We start from the raw sequence: 18,905 nt of genomic DNA on the forward strand, positions 1-18,905 counted from the left end.
ACTATATCTTGGTATATTGATCACAGACCCTTGGTTTACTGATGTGTGCTAAAATGCATTTCACTTAAATGGGCTTAAAATCTCAGGTGAAAAGGCACAAGAGCTTTGACCTTAGCATTTCAAAAGGGTTTTGAAAAAACTAAAATAGTTTCCAGAAACTATCCCCCAAAAATTATTCTGATGAGATATATACTTGAACCTTTGAACTTAATGTTCAAGGAATTTTTTGTTTTATTTTGAAGAAAAGACAGTGGCGTGATATAATAACTGCTAAGCAAATAATGATTATAAAAGTGGTTATCTATCTCCATTTATGACCAAACAAGAGTATGAGTTTAAATTGATGAAAATTTCTGGTTAGTATTTTTTAAGCATTTAATTGACTATAAAAGTAGTTAGACATTGGAGTAGGCTATTTAGGAACATTATAAAACCTTCGTCCCTAAAGAAATAATCTAATAACTATCTAGAGTTATTAGTGGGATAAACCAACTGAGGAGTGCAACTTTTTGTAGTTATTTATGGTTCTTTGATTTATTTAGAAAGCTAAAGATCCTATGTTTACAAAAGTATAGCAGCACTTTTTGTTATATTCGTGGGTGTCCATCATATGAGAAATAACTGACTTTATTGTGATACGAATATATTTTTGCACCATAAAAGTTTCTAATTCAAAAAAATTCCTAAATTTAGGAAAGTTTGTATAAATGATAGAGTGAGGAACAACTTACACCATTATCTCAGTAGTTTAAAATTTAAGACAAACTTACATTCAAAAATATAAGAATTCTTATGCAGTGACCATTCTTTAGTCTAGAAGACTAGCAATAAATATTATCTTCTGCCTCAGCATAGAAATACTAGACTACAAGTGTCGAATTGGGCGTATATTTATCAGATAAATTTATTGGTTTGTTTTGCCCTTTTTTTTTCCCTCAACATGAAAAGGATTCTATTTTGCGGGTAGTAGAAAGCTATTGGGAAGTGAAAACCAAGAAGGAAAACAGTATTAATAAGGTGTATTTTTTAAGAAAGTAATCCCCTTGTGTTACCTAGATTCCATTAAAGTTTACCTTTTTCAACATGGTCAAGTCACTTTACCTGTCTCAGTCTTAATTTTCCTGTCAGTTAGAGATATTATTTCTATCTCCCAGAGATAGTTGTAGGGAAAGTACTTATTGCTGCTAGGAAAATATGGGCCTAATTTGTTACAAAATCTCATTATCCAGGCATAATTTAGGGGTTTTCAAGAGAAGTTGTTTAGGAAATCAACATAAACAAAAATTTTAAATGATTTGTCATCTGAGAAATGTTAGGTTGATTATAACTTAAGAACCTACTCAGAAAAATACTTCTTTCTGCAGATACATTCAGTTATGGCATAATCTAAAGATGCTGAGTGCTTCTGAATAATGGAAGTGGGATCTTTACTAAGAAGAATTAATTCAGCCTTGGAAATAGCTTTGTAGGATCAGAGTGGCTATCACCAGATTATAGCAATTTCTGAACTTCATGTTTCAGAGCCTGCTTGTAGATTTCTGTTAAAGAATCTGGACTTCTCACTCAAGATCTTAGAGTAAAGCTCATACCCCAACACCAAGAGTTCATTAGGGCTTTTGCCCTTCACTTATTGTTAGTTTAAAATAAGATAAGATCCGAGAGAATAAAGCTAGAAGATTTTTCCCCCTAGGAAATAGAAAGAAGGAGATAAATATCATAGAGGGGGAAAGGGTGAACTTTTACTATCTTTTAGAGTATATATTATACCTTGAATAGGGAAACTTTGAATTGTTTTTAGATTGCATTTATTACTTTTTGACATGCTGTCTTTCATTTTGTGTGTTTTTAACACAGTAACTTACATTTGCAGAATTTGCATCTTTATTTTAGTCCCTTTAAGAAATAAGAAGCATATAACCTACTTTGTGGTATGTTGGCCCTTTTTTTTTTTCCCCCTGTGGCCCACATAACTATAATCGTAGAATCACGGGGCTGGAAGGTGCTTCAAACAATCATCTAGTTCATCGCCTGACTCCAGACAGAATTGTACTCAAAATATCCAAGAGAGCTAGTTTTCTACTTTTTCATTTTTTTTTAAATCTCTTACATCTTGCTGCCCTGTAGGGCTATAGCATTAGAGGCAATTTGTCCCTTTTTTCATGTGCCTTGCCTACACGTGTTCTCCATGGACATCTTCTGTGTAGTCTTTCTCCACTGATATTGGGTGTCCTTGTGGGAAACTACCCCAGGTTTGTGGAGAAAGACATTTTGTTGCTACTCTTCTTACCATGGCATTTTTTTTAAATAAAATACTTTTGTTTTAAAAATATCTAGTAGCTTTCTCTCTAAAGAGTAAAAATATAAACTATCTAATTCTAAAGAGAACAATAAACAGAAAACCAGAAATCTTTTTAAGTTTTCTTTGCCTTTTATCTAATGTCTTGTTTGATTGAACTAGAAATTTTTTTGTATGGGTTAATCAGTTTCCTTGGAGATTATAACACTTGCAAGGACTTATTATATTTTTGTGCAAGTAATAAGTAATTATCGAGCTATTTTAGACTTAGTACTGATTTTTAGTGACCAATGACTATTATGCTCTCTTTAGTCACTGGCTAGGGCAAGTAGTTTTCCACGGAGCAGTTATATTGGGTTAGTGCATCTTGGATCCTAGAGCCATTATTCAAAAAAACTATGTAAAATTTTTGCTTTGAATACTTTTATTTTCAATCCAAAAATAATTTTTAGATATTTAGATAATGGGAAGGATGCATAAATTTGGTGTTTTAAGTCTTTGAATATTTTATTTTTTCCAAGTTACACATAAAAATAATTTTTAACATTAATTGTAAAATTGTGAGTTCCAGATTCTCTCTCTCCTCACCCCGCTCCTGAGACAGTAAGCAGTTTGATTTATTAAGTTATTCATGGGGCTGCCCAATTTGTTGTCCTGAGGACCATTGCAAATATCATGAAATAGCTATAGTTTTCCTTACAAGCTCCCCCCCCCCAATCCTTCTTTGACTGAGGAAAAAATAACATGATCAAGAAAGAATGTCAATAGGTACATGGTATTTTAAGGAGGCAGGGGAGTACAAGGTGAACTGGAAATATGTAATTTAAGCTATTTTTCTTACCATTTTATTGTTCATTTGTTTCAGTCATGTCTGACTCATCATGTCCCTATTTGGGGTTTTCTTGGCAAAGAAGTTGGAATAGTTTGCCATTTTCTTTTCCAGCTCATTTTACAGATGGAGGAAACTGAGACAAGCAAGGTTACATGACTTTCCCAGGGTTACAACTAGTAAAGTATCTTGAAATTAGATTTGAACTCAGGAAGATGAGTCTTCCTGACTCCAGGCCTGGCATTCTATCCACTGCACCACCTAGCTGCCATCCTCTTTGCTCCTTCCTTACCCCACAGAATAGGTTGACATTTGAAAGCACTTACATAAAGATTGTGGTCACTTAAAAGTAAATTTCTTTTAATTCCTGTTTCAATTTTCCTGTTTTCAGGTCAGGAATGTTGGAGTCTGGTATCGACCGAATTATTTCTCAGGTTGTAGATCCAAAAATCAACCACACATTCAGACCTCAGGTGGAAAAAGCTGTTCATGAATTTTTGGCCACATTAAATCATAAAGAGGAGATAAGTGCCAGCACAACTCTAGATGAAGAAAAACCAGATTCTTCTATCATAATGCAAGGTATTACTTTTTATTTTGTGTACATCCCACCAGCTTTGATTTGATTTGAGTAATGTTTGAAGGGAGCATCATTGTAAACATTGAAGTCACCAAAAATGAAGACAGATTTGGAGGAGAATCAATCAGTAAACATTTATTAAGTACCTGCCATATATGTTAGATTCTGGATTGGGGAGGAGGGGGTGGTTTGGAAACTATTCCTACTGTCAAAGAGCCCTTACATGGAATCATAAGGGGGCCATTTATGATAGGAGGATATATATAAAAATACATACAGGATAATATATATAAACTAATTATATAAAGTATAATTAGAGATGTTATCACTATCAGTTGGGGTTATGAGGAAAGCTTTTGTTAGAATGTGGTGCTTGAGTTATGTTTTTAAGACAATAAAGGTTGTACAAAACTAATGAAAAAATAATGCATGCCAGTCAGTATATTATGGCCCATGCAGAGTCACTGTGAAAGGAAATGGAGTTTTGTGTGAGGACAGCAAAAAGGCCAGTTTGACTAAAGTTCAAGGTGAAATGGTGTGTAATGGGACTGGAAAAAGTACCTTGGGGCCAGACTGTAGGGTTTTAAAAGCCAAACCAGGGAAGAGATAGATTCTAGAGGCCCCTGTCGTTTTATTGAGTAGGGAAGGATGTGATCCCCTACATTTAAGTAGAATCATTTTAGCAGTCATTTGGAAGTTGGACTGGAATGGAGAGATTTGAGACATGGAGACCAAATAGGAAGCTATTGAAGTAGTCTGAAGTGGTAGGTGATGTGGCCCTCCAGACCAAGGAGGTTACCCAGTAAGTATTTATAAAAGAAAAAGTGAGAACAGGCACACGCACAGTCGGATATGACAATGGCTTGGATTTGTGGGGTAAAAGAGAGTGAGGATACTCTCCGGGTGGCAAACCTGAGAAACTGGAAAGGTGACAGAATCTTCACTAGAAATAGGAAAGTTCCAAAGCATAGAAACCTTGGCTGGGGAAAGCCTTCTTTTGGACATGCTGAGTCTAAGATATCTCTGGGGCCTTCAGTTTGAAATAAAAAATTGATGATAGAAGAATGAAGCTCAGGTGAGAGAGACTAGGGCTGGATATGTCGATTTCAGTTATCTTTAGAGAGATAGTAATTTACTAATAGGAACTGATAAGGTCACCAAGACACTGTATAAAGGAGAGGACAGAACTCGAAGTATACCCCCAGGTGAGAGCTATGATGTGGTTAGTAAACCAGTAAAGGAGACTGAAAAAGAGAGGAGGAGAACTGAGTGCAAGCCTGTCACTCAAGACAGAGAGGAAAGAGTATCCAGGAGAGGATGGCTGATAATACGATTGCTAGAGGGAGGTCAGTAAGGATGCACATTAAAAAAAGACTGGCATGCTTCACAATTAAGGGTCTTTGGTAACTTTGGAATGAATAGAAGAAAAGAAAGTAGAGGAATTTACTGAGAAAATAAGCTGAGCCAAATGCCATTCTCATTGAGGAAGAAAGAGACATTCATGAATAAGAAGTAGCTGATCAATAGACATTTATTAAATACTTACTATGTACAATATTCTTTGGTCTGGAGATATAAGGAATGGCAAAAGACAGTCTTTCTGGAAGCATCTAGCTAGCTCATTGGATAGAGAAACAGGAGGTCCTGGGTTCAAATTTGGCTTGAGATGCTTCCTAGCTGTGTGACCCTGGGCAAGTCACAACCCCAGTTGTCTAACCCTTACCATCTTGTGCCTTGTAAATAATACTTGGTATCCACTCTAAGAGAGAAGGCATGGGTTTAAAAAAAACAAAACTTGATCTAATGGTAAAGACAAAATACAAACAAACTATATGCAGGATAAATAATCATTGGAGGGAAGGTAATAGAATTTAAGAAGGATCACAAAACGCTTACTGTTGAAGGTGGGATTTTTTTTTCCTGGGATTTAAAAGAAGCCAAGAGGTATGGTGATGAAGCATTCTATACATGAAGGACAGTAATTTGGACAGGGTGATATAGATGCTGAGTGAACTTCAAAATAGGAAGAATTGCCATGTTATGATGGCAGAGAGCAGGCAGAAAGAGGCTTTAAGTAGCAAGAAATATATCAACTTCTAACCCCCTGTGTCCAAATATAAAGAGCAGCCAACACTAATAGAGGGTGTCAAGAGATCAGTTGTCTTCGTGAGAAAGCCAGGTTTCTCCCAAATGATGAAAAGTGGTTTATGAGCAAAGTTTTCCAACAGATATTTATATTTAGGCACTTTTATTAAGTTGTATTTATTTTCATTATTAGCCAAATTTCTAAGCTTGTTTAGCAGTATATTAAATTAGAGTCTTTCAATAATGATCCTCTCTCCCCTTCAGAGGAAACTATCTACAACCCTGAGCCCTTGAAATGTAATGTCAGTACAAAAGTATGTACTGACTTCATAAATAATCTTCTTCCTATAATTATCACTCTGCAAAGCTGCTTATAAAATCAAGAGCCCTCAGAGTCTTACTGATTCTCTTTAATTGGCCACTTTTCCAACTCTTGGGATGGGTTGATATTATAAATGCCTTTTTAATGAAACTGAACTTCTAAGAAAGCCTAACCCCAAATCTATTTGTTCAGTGAACCTTTTATCACTGACTAGACCTTTTATTATTCTGTTGTGAACTTATCTATTCTTCTTTGGAAAGGAGTATGTGATCCTTGGGTCTTTTTTGGTCCTGGGACAGTTGACTTGTCTGTTTATGGCTGTGTTGGGCATTAAGGACCCAGGAGTAGCAAAGATAAATTTGTTTATGTTAACCAGCATCATGAGAGCCAGTTTCTAGGCCAGTAGATGAGTTTAAGACTTCTGAGGCCATACTTGTTTGAATTAGAAGGAACCTTTCCTCTAAAGAACTCTAGATACCACAGTCAAAATTCAATTTACTTAAGCATTTGTGCCCAAGAAACTAAAGACACAAATAATAATATAATATCTACAGAGGAATTGATCAATTTTTAAACAGTTTATTATTAAGAGTCTGGGATGTGCCAAGAGTTACAGATCATACTGTTTTGTAGATATTGATAGTTGCCATTTATAAATCAGTCTGCAGTTCACAAAACTAAGTAGAACTGGTATTCTCTACATTTAAATTCTTTATTACACTTTTCCTTCTCTTTAAGGTGCCCCTACTGCTGGATCCAGTGCTAATGTAGCTAATGATGCCATGTCCATTTTGGAAACTATAAGTTCTCTTAATCAAGAAGCAAATGCTGCCAGGGCATCAACAGAAACCATAAATCCCAAGGGCAGTGAAAGAACATCAAAAAGACTCCTATCTCAGCCAAGCATGGAAGCTGGCCCTGAGCGAGAGAGAAATACAGAAGACATAGTAGATAAAGACAAATGCTTGCCTGACCCATTCATTGAAGGATTTGAAACAGTCTCAAAATTGGAAGATGTAAATGATCTCCCTAGTCCAATTGAAGAAATAAAAAATCCCATGAAGGACAATAATAATTTGATTCTACCAAACAAAGATGTCCTACAAGAAAGCAGTGACCAAAAAACTAAGCTAATAGAGAAAGGGGAAAAGAAACCAGATGTCAATGAAAAGAGCGAAAGAAAGAAAGAAAAGAAAGAAAAGCCTGATAAGAAATATGACCAGTCTAAGAGGAATGAAGATATACAAAAAATAAAGGATGAAAAGCAAGTAAAAGAAAAAGAAATAGAATGTGTAAAGCAGCCACCCTTAGAAAGGAACAGTAATAAACTTAAAATATTTGATGGAACAAAAGAAGGTATAAAAATTCTGTCCAAAGTATGTAGTAATTGCTTTGCTTTGCTTTGCTTTTCGATTAATTCATATTTGTGGAAGACACTGAGATATATAAGCACAAAAAATTCTTTCCAGCTAATATAGTATGAATGTTTAGTTTTCCTTTATGCTAATGTGCTTATTTGTAAGGTAAGCTAATATCTGTTTATTCAAATGCATTCATTAATTCAAAGCAACTCAAATGTATTCTCCTCACAATATTACATATTTAATTCCATTTTTTAGTTAAATTTTCAGTTAAAATTTTGTCTTTTGTAAATTGATCTGCATGTTATTTAAATTTTGGAGCAAACAACTATATTGATTTTATTTTCTGTTTCAATGATAGGAACATTTTTAACTTAAAAAGCCAAATTTCTGTAATTATATTTTGAAAGTATGCGGATGTAAAAAAATTTTTTACGTACAGATGGTTTTGAGAATGTTCTAATGCCAAGATTTCCTGTGTTTATTTTTGTCTGTGTTTTTAAAGATTGTTCTTTGATAGATTCAGATATGGATGGACTTACAGATATTACAGTTAGCTCTGTCCATACCAGTGATCTTTCATCCTTTGAAGAAGAAAGTGAAGAAGATGCTGTAGTTTCAGATAGCACTGAAGAAGGAGAGATTACATCTGATGGTAAGCCTTTGCCTCATATAATAGGTGTATTTAATGTGTACAATTTTTTATGTATTTTTTACATATAATTTTTGGTAATTTAAGGACTTTTAATTTAGTGTTTGAATTTTTATAAAATTGAATTCTAGTTATGATTTTTATAAAACATGCTTCTGAATCTTAAATGCCATTCATAAGTTGATGTCACCTTTTTATAATGTCCTCTGCTTTGTGTGAAACCTAGGGAAAAAATAATTCATAGGAAATAATTAAAAAGACAGAGATAAGGAAGTGAGAGTTGAAATAAAATGGGAGTCAACTTAGGTAAAGAAGAGCAAACAGGGAAATGTTTATGCTCTAAATATGTTTATCAAGACCAGGGGTCGGCAACCTTTTTGGCCATGAGAGCCATAAACGCCACATTTTTTAAAATGTAATTTCATGGGCAGCTGGGTAGCTCAGTGGATTGAGAGCCAGGCCTAGAGACAGGAGGTCCTAGGTTCAAATTTGGCCTCAGACACTTCCCAGCTGTGTGACCCTGGGCAAGTCACTTGACCCCCATTGCCTACCCTTACCAATCTTCCACCTATAAGTCAATACACAGAAGTTAAGGGTTTAAAATTAAAAAAAAAAAAAAAAAAAAAAGTAATTTCATGAGAGCCGTACAGTGCTCACCGTGCGTGCTCCTGTAACAGTGCCTGAAAAAAAATTGACTTTATGGCTCCTGCAGAAAGAGCCATACGTTGCCAACACCTGATTAGACCTTCACAAAGTCCCCTTTTGTTCTAATCCTTTGCATTTTCTGACTATTAAAAAATCATTCATGAAGCAGATAGGTGGTTCAGTGGATAGACCACCAAACCTGGAGATGAAAGGCTCTGGGTTCAAATGTGAGCTCAGATACTTCCTAGATGTATGACCCTGGGCAAATCACTTAACCCCCATTGCCTCACTCTTCTGCCTTGGAACTAATACACAGTATTGATTCTAAGATAGATGGTAAGAGTTTTTAAAAATATTCACATACACAAAAATATATCAGGAATATACAACTTCTCTCCAATGTGGGTCCTTTGAAGGACTGAATGAAAAGAAAGATAGTCATCCTGTAAAAGTCAACTTATAATCTGTTACCAGGTTTAGCTAATGATTTTTTAATATTTTTAATTTAAATATCTTTTGGCATAACAGATACTTCTTTTTTTTTCTTTTTTTTTTTTTAAACCCTTACCTTCTGCCTTGGAGTCAATGTGTATTGGCTCCAAGGCAGAAGAGTGGTAAGGGTAGGCAATGGGGATCAAGTGACTTGCCCAGGGTCACACAGCTGGGACAGATTTGAACCAAGACCCTCCCATCTCTAGGCCTGGCTCTCAATCCACTGAGCTACCCAGCTGCCCCCAGATACTTCTTAATAAACCCACAAACAAGCTTCTTTGTGACATGTCATTCCCCAAATTAATCAATTGTTAAACAAGAAGGAAATATCTTGACTTCTGATAGTATTTACTTGAATTTACCATTATATTTGACTAGAGTTTTGTGAGTTTTTAGTTTATTTTTACATTTTACATAGTTTTTTACCAGTCTTTTAATCACTTTATAAAAGACTTGCTGTGTTCTCTCAATTTTTTTTATGTTTGTCATTCTTTATAGACAATAATGTTCTATTACATAACACATTCTTTGTATACAATTTCAGGTTTTTTCAAAATGACCTCTGGTCATTGGAACCTGGTCTCAATTGGAAATAAAGGCATTTTTGATTACCAAGTAGTAGGAAATAAATAACTTATTTACAAAAATGGTCGCTTTCCTCACTCTTAACCATACCATGTAGAAGAACATTAGACTTCTTCATCAATATTTAGTGTAATTTCTTTTTAGCATTAGTTAAATTCCTTCTTATACTTTGGTTTTAGACCTACATGGGAAAGGATTAGATTGTCACAAATGTTTTGTCTAAGTAAAATATACTTCGTGTGAATCCATTCCTTCATTTGACAGACTTTATTGAATGCTTTCACTAGTAGAGGTATTGCTCTAACATCCTAGGAAGCATGGAATTAAGGAAGACATTTCCTGGCTATTTTCAAGACAATTACAGCCAAACTGGAGGGTGTTGGGGGAGGTGTCAAATAAGTACACAGATCACTATAGCACAAAGTAGTACTTAAGGGGGTGGGTAGAAGAGGCAATTTGCCACCACGTGTGAATTATTGATTGTCAAGAGATTAACAAGTCATGTCTTGTAGTAAAGGAAATAATTTGTGAAACCCTACATGCTGTTTTTGCTATTGAGGGATATATAAAGAGCACTTGGATCATCCAAAATTCAAGTGTGACCATTAGTCACTACTCTATTGATTTTTCTGTTAACTTATAAATGCTTTCCTCTTTTTATTCACTTTGATCTAGATGAAGAAAGAGAGATTAAAAATAAAGCAAAACCTCAAGTTAGTGAACCTGGGGAAGGAAAAGCAAAAACTGTCCGGCACACTTATGTGCACAGGCCTTATCTGTACTCCAAATATTACAGCGATTCAGATGATGAACTGACTGTTGAACAGCGTCGGCAGTCTGTTGTAAGTCTCCAATCATCATTCATCTTCATAGACTGAGTCTAGTAACTAAAATCAGAAAATGGGAATGAAATGTGGGAAGAAGAGTAAAGTGAAAGGACCTGAGTGAGAGCCTGAGCTGTGGCACTTACTAATAAGCATGAAACCATGTGAGAGACATTGAATTTTACTCTGTGCCGAGTCTTCTTTTTTAATGGAGTTTATAAATTTACCACCTAATCAGTAAGTTTGGGATGAAAGTATTTTAGGGTGGGGAGCTAGCTAGGTGGCTCAGTGGATTGAGAGCCAGGACTAGAGATAGGAGGTCTTATATATACAGTATTGATTCTAAGACAGAAGTACGGTTGTTGTTTTTTTTTTTAAGAATTTTATGAACTATCAAATGGTATAAAGATATTCATAAAGAACATAAGAGCTAGCCATTGTCCTCAAAACTGTTTTATGATCTAGTGAGGTGGAAATGGAACAAATAGATGAGAAGTTCAGTAATACCAGTTTTGAAAAATATTTCAGGATCATTGATGAGGTTGCATAAGGCAGAACAGGATTATTTTCCAAATGAATGTATGAGTAAGAGTTGCTGGAGGAGTCCCAAAGTTGGAGAGATCACTTCAGGCTCCAATGATAAGGAAAAATTTTATGGGAGAGGCTGGATTTGTATTGTATCTTGATAATCACCTATTATGTGTTCAGGGCTCTGTGTTAGATTCTTGGGACACTAAAAAGAAAAACAACCTAAGTCACTTCTGAGATTGAGATTTCTTGCCTGTAGAATAAAGATAGTAATGCCCAACAACTTAGCAGAATATTCTATACAGAATCAGTTGATAACTGTCCTGCTTCACTGAATTATAGTGAGACCCAAACAACATAAGATAATATGAAAATGTTTTGGAAAATATAAAGCACTGTGTCAAAATATTATGACATTATTGTCATTTATGTTATATAAAATGATTTCTATTTGAATCCATAATCTGGTGGGGTTTTTTTAAGTACTTTTTTGATCCAGTGTTTAGCAACATTATTGCTTTAAGCTTTCAGAGCTGTTTTTCTTTTGCAAATTTTTAGTACCATCTGCATCTCCTGAGGGAAAAAGAGATGATAGGGAATTACATGTTCAAATTCAGTTGAATCAGTGTAGAGTGAATTTGGTAAAGCCTGAATATCTCTCATAACATTTTGCATTCACCCTTCACCAAATTAATAGACCCTTTTGTAGTATGCCGTCATGCTAACAAGGGCTATTATGCCTTCCTCAACAGTCTCTTGCTAAAATTGTTTAGCCAGAAATACCCCCATGTCCAGGAGCCTCCCTCTGGAAGCTCTGAGGTCCACAAAGCATTAAATTTATCTACTTGGCTTAGTACGGTGATGGCAAACCTATAGCATGCATGTCAGCACTGACACATAACCATTTTCGATGACATGCAGCCACACGTGGCTGCATACAGAGAAGTATGGGGCCACATGCTGAGGATGAAACATTTGCTGTAGTGTAGACACTGTGCACTATAAATGACAATTCTACCTGTATTAATTTACTGGTTTTGGTTTATTAAATATAGTTATATATTACAATTATACATTTTTGTTATTTAAACTGTAAATATCCACACCCAAACCATAGATCACTGAAATATATGCTTAGATACATGCATACTTTTTGCAGAGATCACATATTGACTAAAATATTCTTAAGACAACTTTTTTCCACTACAAATTTCTTATCAAATTCTGCACTTAATAGTTTTTTATCTATGTTTGTGGGGTTGGCCTAACTACTAAGCAGGATGACTATGAATACTACATTCTACTTTGCATTTTAGGCCAGAGAGAAAGAAGAAAGACTTTTAAGGAGACAGGTTAACAGGGAGAGACTTGAAGAAAAGCGTAAGCAGAAAGCTGCAGAAAAAACAAAATCATCAAAAACCAAGAGTCAAGGTACTAAAGATGTTCATTTTAAAGATTTCTTTTTTTTTCCCTTAAAAGTAGTGTAAAGAAATTGTAGGAGGAAAGGGAAGAAATTCTTTGGTTTTTAGTTTTAAAATTATAGCTATAATGAAGCAATGAAATTGATTATTGTGGGAGCTAGTGAGTATGTAATAATCATATCTATATATGTATATGTTTGGGTATGTGTGTTTGTATGTGTGTGTGTGTATATACATGTATATAATATATGTATATATAGTAATATATAATTATCTACATACATACATTTTTAAAAAGCTAATCCTTTGAATTACGATATTCAAGTGCTCCTGATGTCTTATGGTATGGAGATGACTTGGAGTTTTTAAAAGCTGTGTTATTCAAGCATAGTATATGAAAGTTTCCACTACGGCTTGAAGGGCTTCAAATATAAGACTAGCAACAGACTTCTTCCCATTGTTCAAGAACGAGTTAAGTGTAGAGTTCCTCATCACCAGCAGGTTGGCCACCGCGTGACAGATTCTTTGGCCATGGCAACTCATTCAAGTGGTACTTCTTAAACATCCTATAAAATTATTGTGCTACAGTTAACATACAAAAAAAAGTAATAATTACAAAAAGAACTCAGTGAATATACAGTGAAGCAAGGCACTTGGTATTAACTATATCAAGTTTTGCTCAGAGGCAGCTAAAACGTGACTTTAGAAAATCAGAAGCATTTTATTAAATAAACAGAAAATTGCTATTAGCTACGTGCCTGTTATTTGTCATTTTGGTCTAATTTTATTGAGTTAGACTGTAAATTTTTAAATTTAAATATTGAAACATTTAGCTTAGACAATGTGACAAACTGGTAAAAGATTGATTAAAATCTTCAAAAGGTTTTGGGTCATCTAAACTATAATATAGCTTGAGATCGTTCTAGCAGTTTCTACTAAATGGCCTCTGTGACTATTCATCTCTTTATGATTCTGTGATGATATTGTTGTTGACCCTTATTAATTCTAGATTTATTAGACAGCCTTGATGGAATACTAATATATTTGACTTTTTAAAAATTATTTTCTAAAGCTTATGTTGGTTTATCCTAGGCAAAAGTAGTGTGGAATTGGATGAGTCATCTGGAAAAAATATGGAATCAAAAACTACCAGAATTAAAGAAGTGCTTAAAGAACGAAAAGTTTTAGAAAAAAAAGTAGCTCTAAGTAAAAAACGAAAAAAAGATACAAGGTAATGTTTTAAAAAATGTAAAATATACTAATTTTTCCTTCATAACTATCATATATTCCCGTGATACCTTTTCACTTTGCAGCATGTTTCTTTGAAGATAGACTAATGTGATTTCCTTTAATTTGTATACTGCTAGTGAAATTTATGAAGAGCCTCAAAGTTTTGCCTTTATAGTATCACATTTACCCTTAAATAGGATCCAAATTCTGTCAGAATCTAGGCTACTTTAGTTATTCCATAAAATAGTTATTTCAAAAAGCCAGTACCTACACTATACATGGTCATTGATAATAATAGATTAAATATATGCTTCTAGGGCTAAAGGGTCTCAGATTTCAGTAGTATCAGTGTTATACTTCCAGTTTGCATTTGCAAAGCAGTATATATAAAATCTTATAAGATAGCAAGTACTATTTAACTTCTTTTCAGAAACATGAGTTGCTAAAAGTCACAAGGCTTAGGGCCAGAATTAAACCTAGATCATGCCACTTCAAGTTCTTCAGTATTTCTGTTAAACCAGCAATCTTTTTTCCTTAATCTTATCTTTTTACTCTTGTATTCCCTTTTTTGTTTTTAAATCAATAAAAAAGAATCTAATTCTCTTTTAATACTTCTTGATCATTGTTAACAATATCCATTTTATCCCAACTAAAACAAATGGTAAGAAAATAGCTTTATTTGGAATTATCCCAACCTATGCTTGTGAAAACTGTTTTTTAAAATCCATATATAAGACATCATATCTCTCCTTGTTAGATTCAGCTCTAAGTTCTGGTATGTACTAAATAATGGCCTTTGTCTGGTCAGGATATTTGTGAAATTCTATGTTCAGTTGCCAGACCTTCCAAAGAATATTTTTTAATTATTTATTTTTAAGGTATTTTTCTGTGGTTACATGATTCATGTTCTTTCACTCCCTACTCCCAGACCTGACAAGCAATTCCAATGAGTTACACATGTATTATCACACAATAGCCATTTCCATATTTTTCATTTTCATAATAGAATAATCTTTTACAACCAAAACTCCAAATCCTATACCCATATAAACAAATGATAAATCATGTTTTTCTTTTGTGTTTCTCCTCCCACAGTTCTTTCCCTCAATGTGAAAAGTATTTTTTCCCTTAAGCCCTTCAGGATTATCCTGGGTCATTGCATTGCTATTAGTAGCAAAGTCTATTAATTTAATCATCCCCGAACATTTCAGTTACTGTGTACAATGCTCTCCTGGTTCTGCTCATTTCACTCCATATCAGTTCATGGAGGTCTTTCCATTTCATGTAGAAATCAAGCAGTTCATTATTCTTTATAGCACAAAAGTATTCTTTCATCATCATATACCACAATTTGTTCAACTATTCCCCAATCGAGGGACACCCCATCATTTTTCAACTTTTTGCCACTAAAATGAGTACAGCTATAAATATTTTTGTATAAACTTTTTTTTATTTCTTTGGGTATAAACCTAGTACTGGTATTGCTGGATCAAAGGGCATGCATTCAAGAACATTGTTAAGATGAAGAGCATCCAAAGGAGTATAGCCAGGATTGTGAAAAGCATTGAGATGAGATTGTATGAAGATAGTTAAAAGATTTAAGTATTTGGTACCGATGACAAAACTCATCTAGGCATGCCATTCAGATATTTGAAGGACTATCGTGTAGAAGACAAGTACAATGCTTCTACTTAGTTTCAGACAGCAGAATTTAAAATTACAACAATGGGTAGAAGTTGCAGAGACAAATTAAAGCTTAGTATAAGGAAAATCTTACCCAAAGTGAGAACAGTACAAATTGGAATGGACTTCCATATGAGATGGTAGAAGAAATCTTCAGAAAAGGCATAATGACTACTTGCTTATGGTGGTGTTAGGAGGATTCTTGTTCAGATGTGAGTTAAATTTACTGCTTCTGAGACCCTTTCCTATGCTAAGATTTCTGATCTAGTATGTTTAACTTCAGCTTTCTAGGCTCTCCCATTCTGGAATTGGGCTGGTTTAATTTTACTTTTTTTAAACAACTCATTGAAATATAGCTAGGACAGGCATAATTTGTCTGTAGATAGATAAGAAAATAAAGTTATAGATAAGTTTATAGATAAGAAAATAAAGTCTTAGAGAAGTTAAATGACATTCCCCAAGTATGAACTAAAACTTGTAGTTATTTTTCTGGCCTTTAATCCAAAAATTTTTTTAGTTTTGTCATGATGCTTGCCTGCATAGCAGTACTTCAAATAACAGAGGCACTATTTTAGGTATAACCAAGGTAGCAATACTTTTTAAAATCATAGTTTTTTCATTGTAATAATTCTGAGAAATTCTTATCCATAAATCAATTTGAAACTACATTAATATTTATCATTTCACTTCATTATTTTAATATTTAGGCATGCTGATGATAGTTCTAAAAAGAAAAATTCCGAAGAAGATACCAAAGAAGCCACAAAAACAAATGAGGTATGTCATAACCCTTTAAAGCTTCTTTTTAATACCCCGATTTTTAAGAACAACATTTGGAAGAAAACTAGTGTGGTATTCTTTTTTATGTTAAAATTTTTTCATATTAACCTTTTTCCTTGGTAAACCACTTTATTTATATTCATAAGGTTTGTTTTTTTTTTCTTCAAACTTAGTTTACTTCTGCTGTTTCCTGATTTTTTTTAGTAGATACTTAAAATAATAATGTAATTAAAGTATCTTCTAAACAGATCCAAAAGGAAAAAGATTTTAGCAATTATTCTTCTTTCTTGAATGCAGTAAAGCAAAAATTTAACTCCTGACCTGTAAATCAAAATATAATTCTTTGTATAAAGATCACTAGCATCCTTGCTCTTTTTGGTATATTTATTACTATGTTGTTTAATGTTTGTCATATTTTGCTAAAATCAATTCTGCATTCTTTAGAGAAAGTAATATGTTGGCTAGAAATTGTATAATAAAACCTACTCAATGAAATTAATAATTTCAAAGTTTTGATAATAAGGCAAAAATTTACCTTTGTTCTGCCTTTAAGGAAATGAGTCAGTAAGGGTTGGCCAATACTGCTTGTAAAAAAAGCAAATGAATATTACTTTAAAAATTGTAAAAGGGGGGCAGCTGGGTTGCTCAGTGGATTGAGAGCCAGGCCTAGAGTCTGGAGGTCCTAGGTTCAAGTCTGGCCTCAGATACTTCCCAGCTATGTGATCCTGGGCAAAGCACTTGACAACCGCCCCGCCCCCCCCCCCCCCCCCATTGCCTACCCTTGCCACTCTTCTGCCTTTGAGCCTATACACAGTATTGACTCCAAGATGGAAGGTAAGGGTTTAAAAAAAATTGTAAGAGGACAGGATTTTTGTGTGAATATAATTTATTTTAAGAAGAGACACTGAGAAGGGAAGCTAGGGTTGCTCAGTGGATTGAGAACCAGGCCTAGAGACAGGAGGTCCTAGGTTCAAATCTGACCTCGGACACTTAGCTGTGTGACCCTGGGCAAGTCACTTAACCCCCATTGCCTAGCCTATTGATGAGCAACTTTTGAGACTGGTGTGTCAAAATTCGCCAAAAAACTGAGCATAACTCTGGTGGTGTGTCACTTTGAGAAAAAAATCATAATTTTGTGATATTTATAGTTTATTAAGTAACAAAAATGTATAATTGTAATTGTGTTTAATAAACCAAAATAGGTAAATCAACATAGGTAGAATTGTCATCTATAATGCACAGAATATAACACACTACAGTAAATGTTTCATCCTCACAACTCCATACTTATCTGTATACGGCCACATGTCATCAAATATGGCTATGTGTGTCAGTGATGACATGTATGTCATAGGTTTGCCATCACCAGCCTAGCCCCTAGAACCAATACAAGTGATTGAGTTTAAGACAGAAGTTAAGGGTTTGTGTGCATGCATACATATGTACAAGGCGCACTGCCCAGTAAGCTTGTGAACAATACCTCACCACTCTGCACCTCACATTGTTTATTCCAAAACTTGGTTAAGAAGGAGTTGTGTAACCAAGCCTGCTCCCAGATTTCTGACATTTAAATAAGGAAGGAATTAGTTTGAGATTTTAATATATACTGACATTACATTCACCATCTCCTTGAATTCAGTAAGCATTCATTAAATAGTTGCTATAGATGAGGTAGTATGCTAGAGCTAAGGAAACAAAAACAAAACAGTCCCTTTCCCTCAAGTTTACATTCTTTTGAAGAAGCTATGGGTGGAAATAACACAGGATGATAGATCTAGAATAGAAGGGACCTCAGAAGCCATTTAATCTAACCACTCATTTTTCAAATAAGGAAGTTGATCCCAAGAAAAATTAAGTGACTTTCCCAAGATCACACAGTAGTAAGTAATATGTGCCTAGATAAATGAGAGAGAGAGAAAGAGAGAGAGAGAGAGAGAGAGAAAGAGAGAGAGAGAGAGATTGATTGATTGATTTAGTTGTGGAAAGAGAAGTAACAGCTCAGGGCAAGGACAAGTTACTTTCAGAAATTAATAAGATAGGTGGCACAGTAGATAATAGTTCTGAGCCTGAGTTGATAAGAACTAAGTTCAAATCCAGCTTCAGATACTTTAATTTATCTGCATGACCCTGGGCAATTCATTTAATTTCTGTTTGCCTCATTTTCCTCATCTATAAAATGGAAATAATAATAGCACCTCCCTCTCAGAGTTGTAAATGAGATAATCTTAATCATAACTGATATTTATTTTGCACTTTGAAGTTTGCCAAATGTATTGATGTGTGTGTGTGTGTGTGTGTGTGTGTGTGTGTGTGTGTGTGTGTGCGCGTGCGCGTGCGCATATAAAATCTCAACAGCTTTTAAACAACACTTCAAGGTAGGAACTACTAGTATAATCCCAGTTTTAAAGCTATCCAGTGCACAAAGATATTTCTTTAATTTGGGAATTCAGAATTAAAACCTCTAGTCTTCAAGTTGATATAAATGTATTAACTGCTGTCATCATTACATTATTTTAATGACCTAAAATCTTAAATATTAGTTCCCTAAATGAAATGGTATGTTACATGAAAAAGAAAAGGCATTTTCTTAAA

The 18,905-nt window shown here is 34.3% G+C and overlaps 1 protein-coding gene across 1 annotated transcript in view; it reads left to right on the forward strand.

Annotated features, from left to right (window-relative positions):
- BOD1L1 (biorientation of chromosomes in cell division 1 like 1) overlaps positions 1-18,905 on the forward strand; it is a 77,171-nt gene that overhangs the window by 9,299 nt on the left and 48,967 nt on the right. Inside the window, exons 4-10 of the mRNA XM_044681207.1 lie at positions 3,517-3,707; positions 6,851-7,468; positions 7,979-8,128; positions 10,523-10,689; positions 12,516-12,630; positions 13,713-13,851; positions 16,241-16,310. Of these exons, the coding sequence (XP_044537142.1) occupies positions 3,517-3,707; positions 6,851-7,468; positions 7,979-8,128; positions 10,523-10,689; positions 12,516-12,630; positions 13,713-13,851; positions 16,241-16,310 (1,450 nt within the window). The remainder of the gene's footprint in view (positions 1-3,516; positions 3,708-6,850; positions 7,469-7,978; positions 8,129-10,522; positions 10,690-12,515; positions 12,631-13,712; positions 13,852-16,240; positions 16,311-18,905) is intronic.

Source organism: Gracilinanus agilis, chromosome 6 (genome assembly GCF_016433145.1).
Source record: "Gracilinanus agilis isolate LMUSP501 chromosome 6, AgileGrace, whole genome shotgun sequence".
Classification (NCBI taxonomy): domain Eukaryota; kingdom Metazoa; phylum Chordata; class Mammalia; order Didelphimorphia; family Didelphidae; genus Gracilinanus; species Gracilinanus agilis.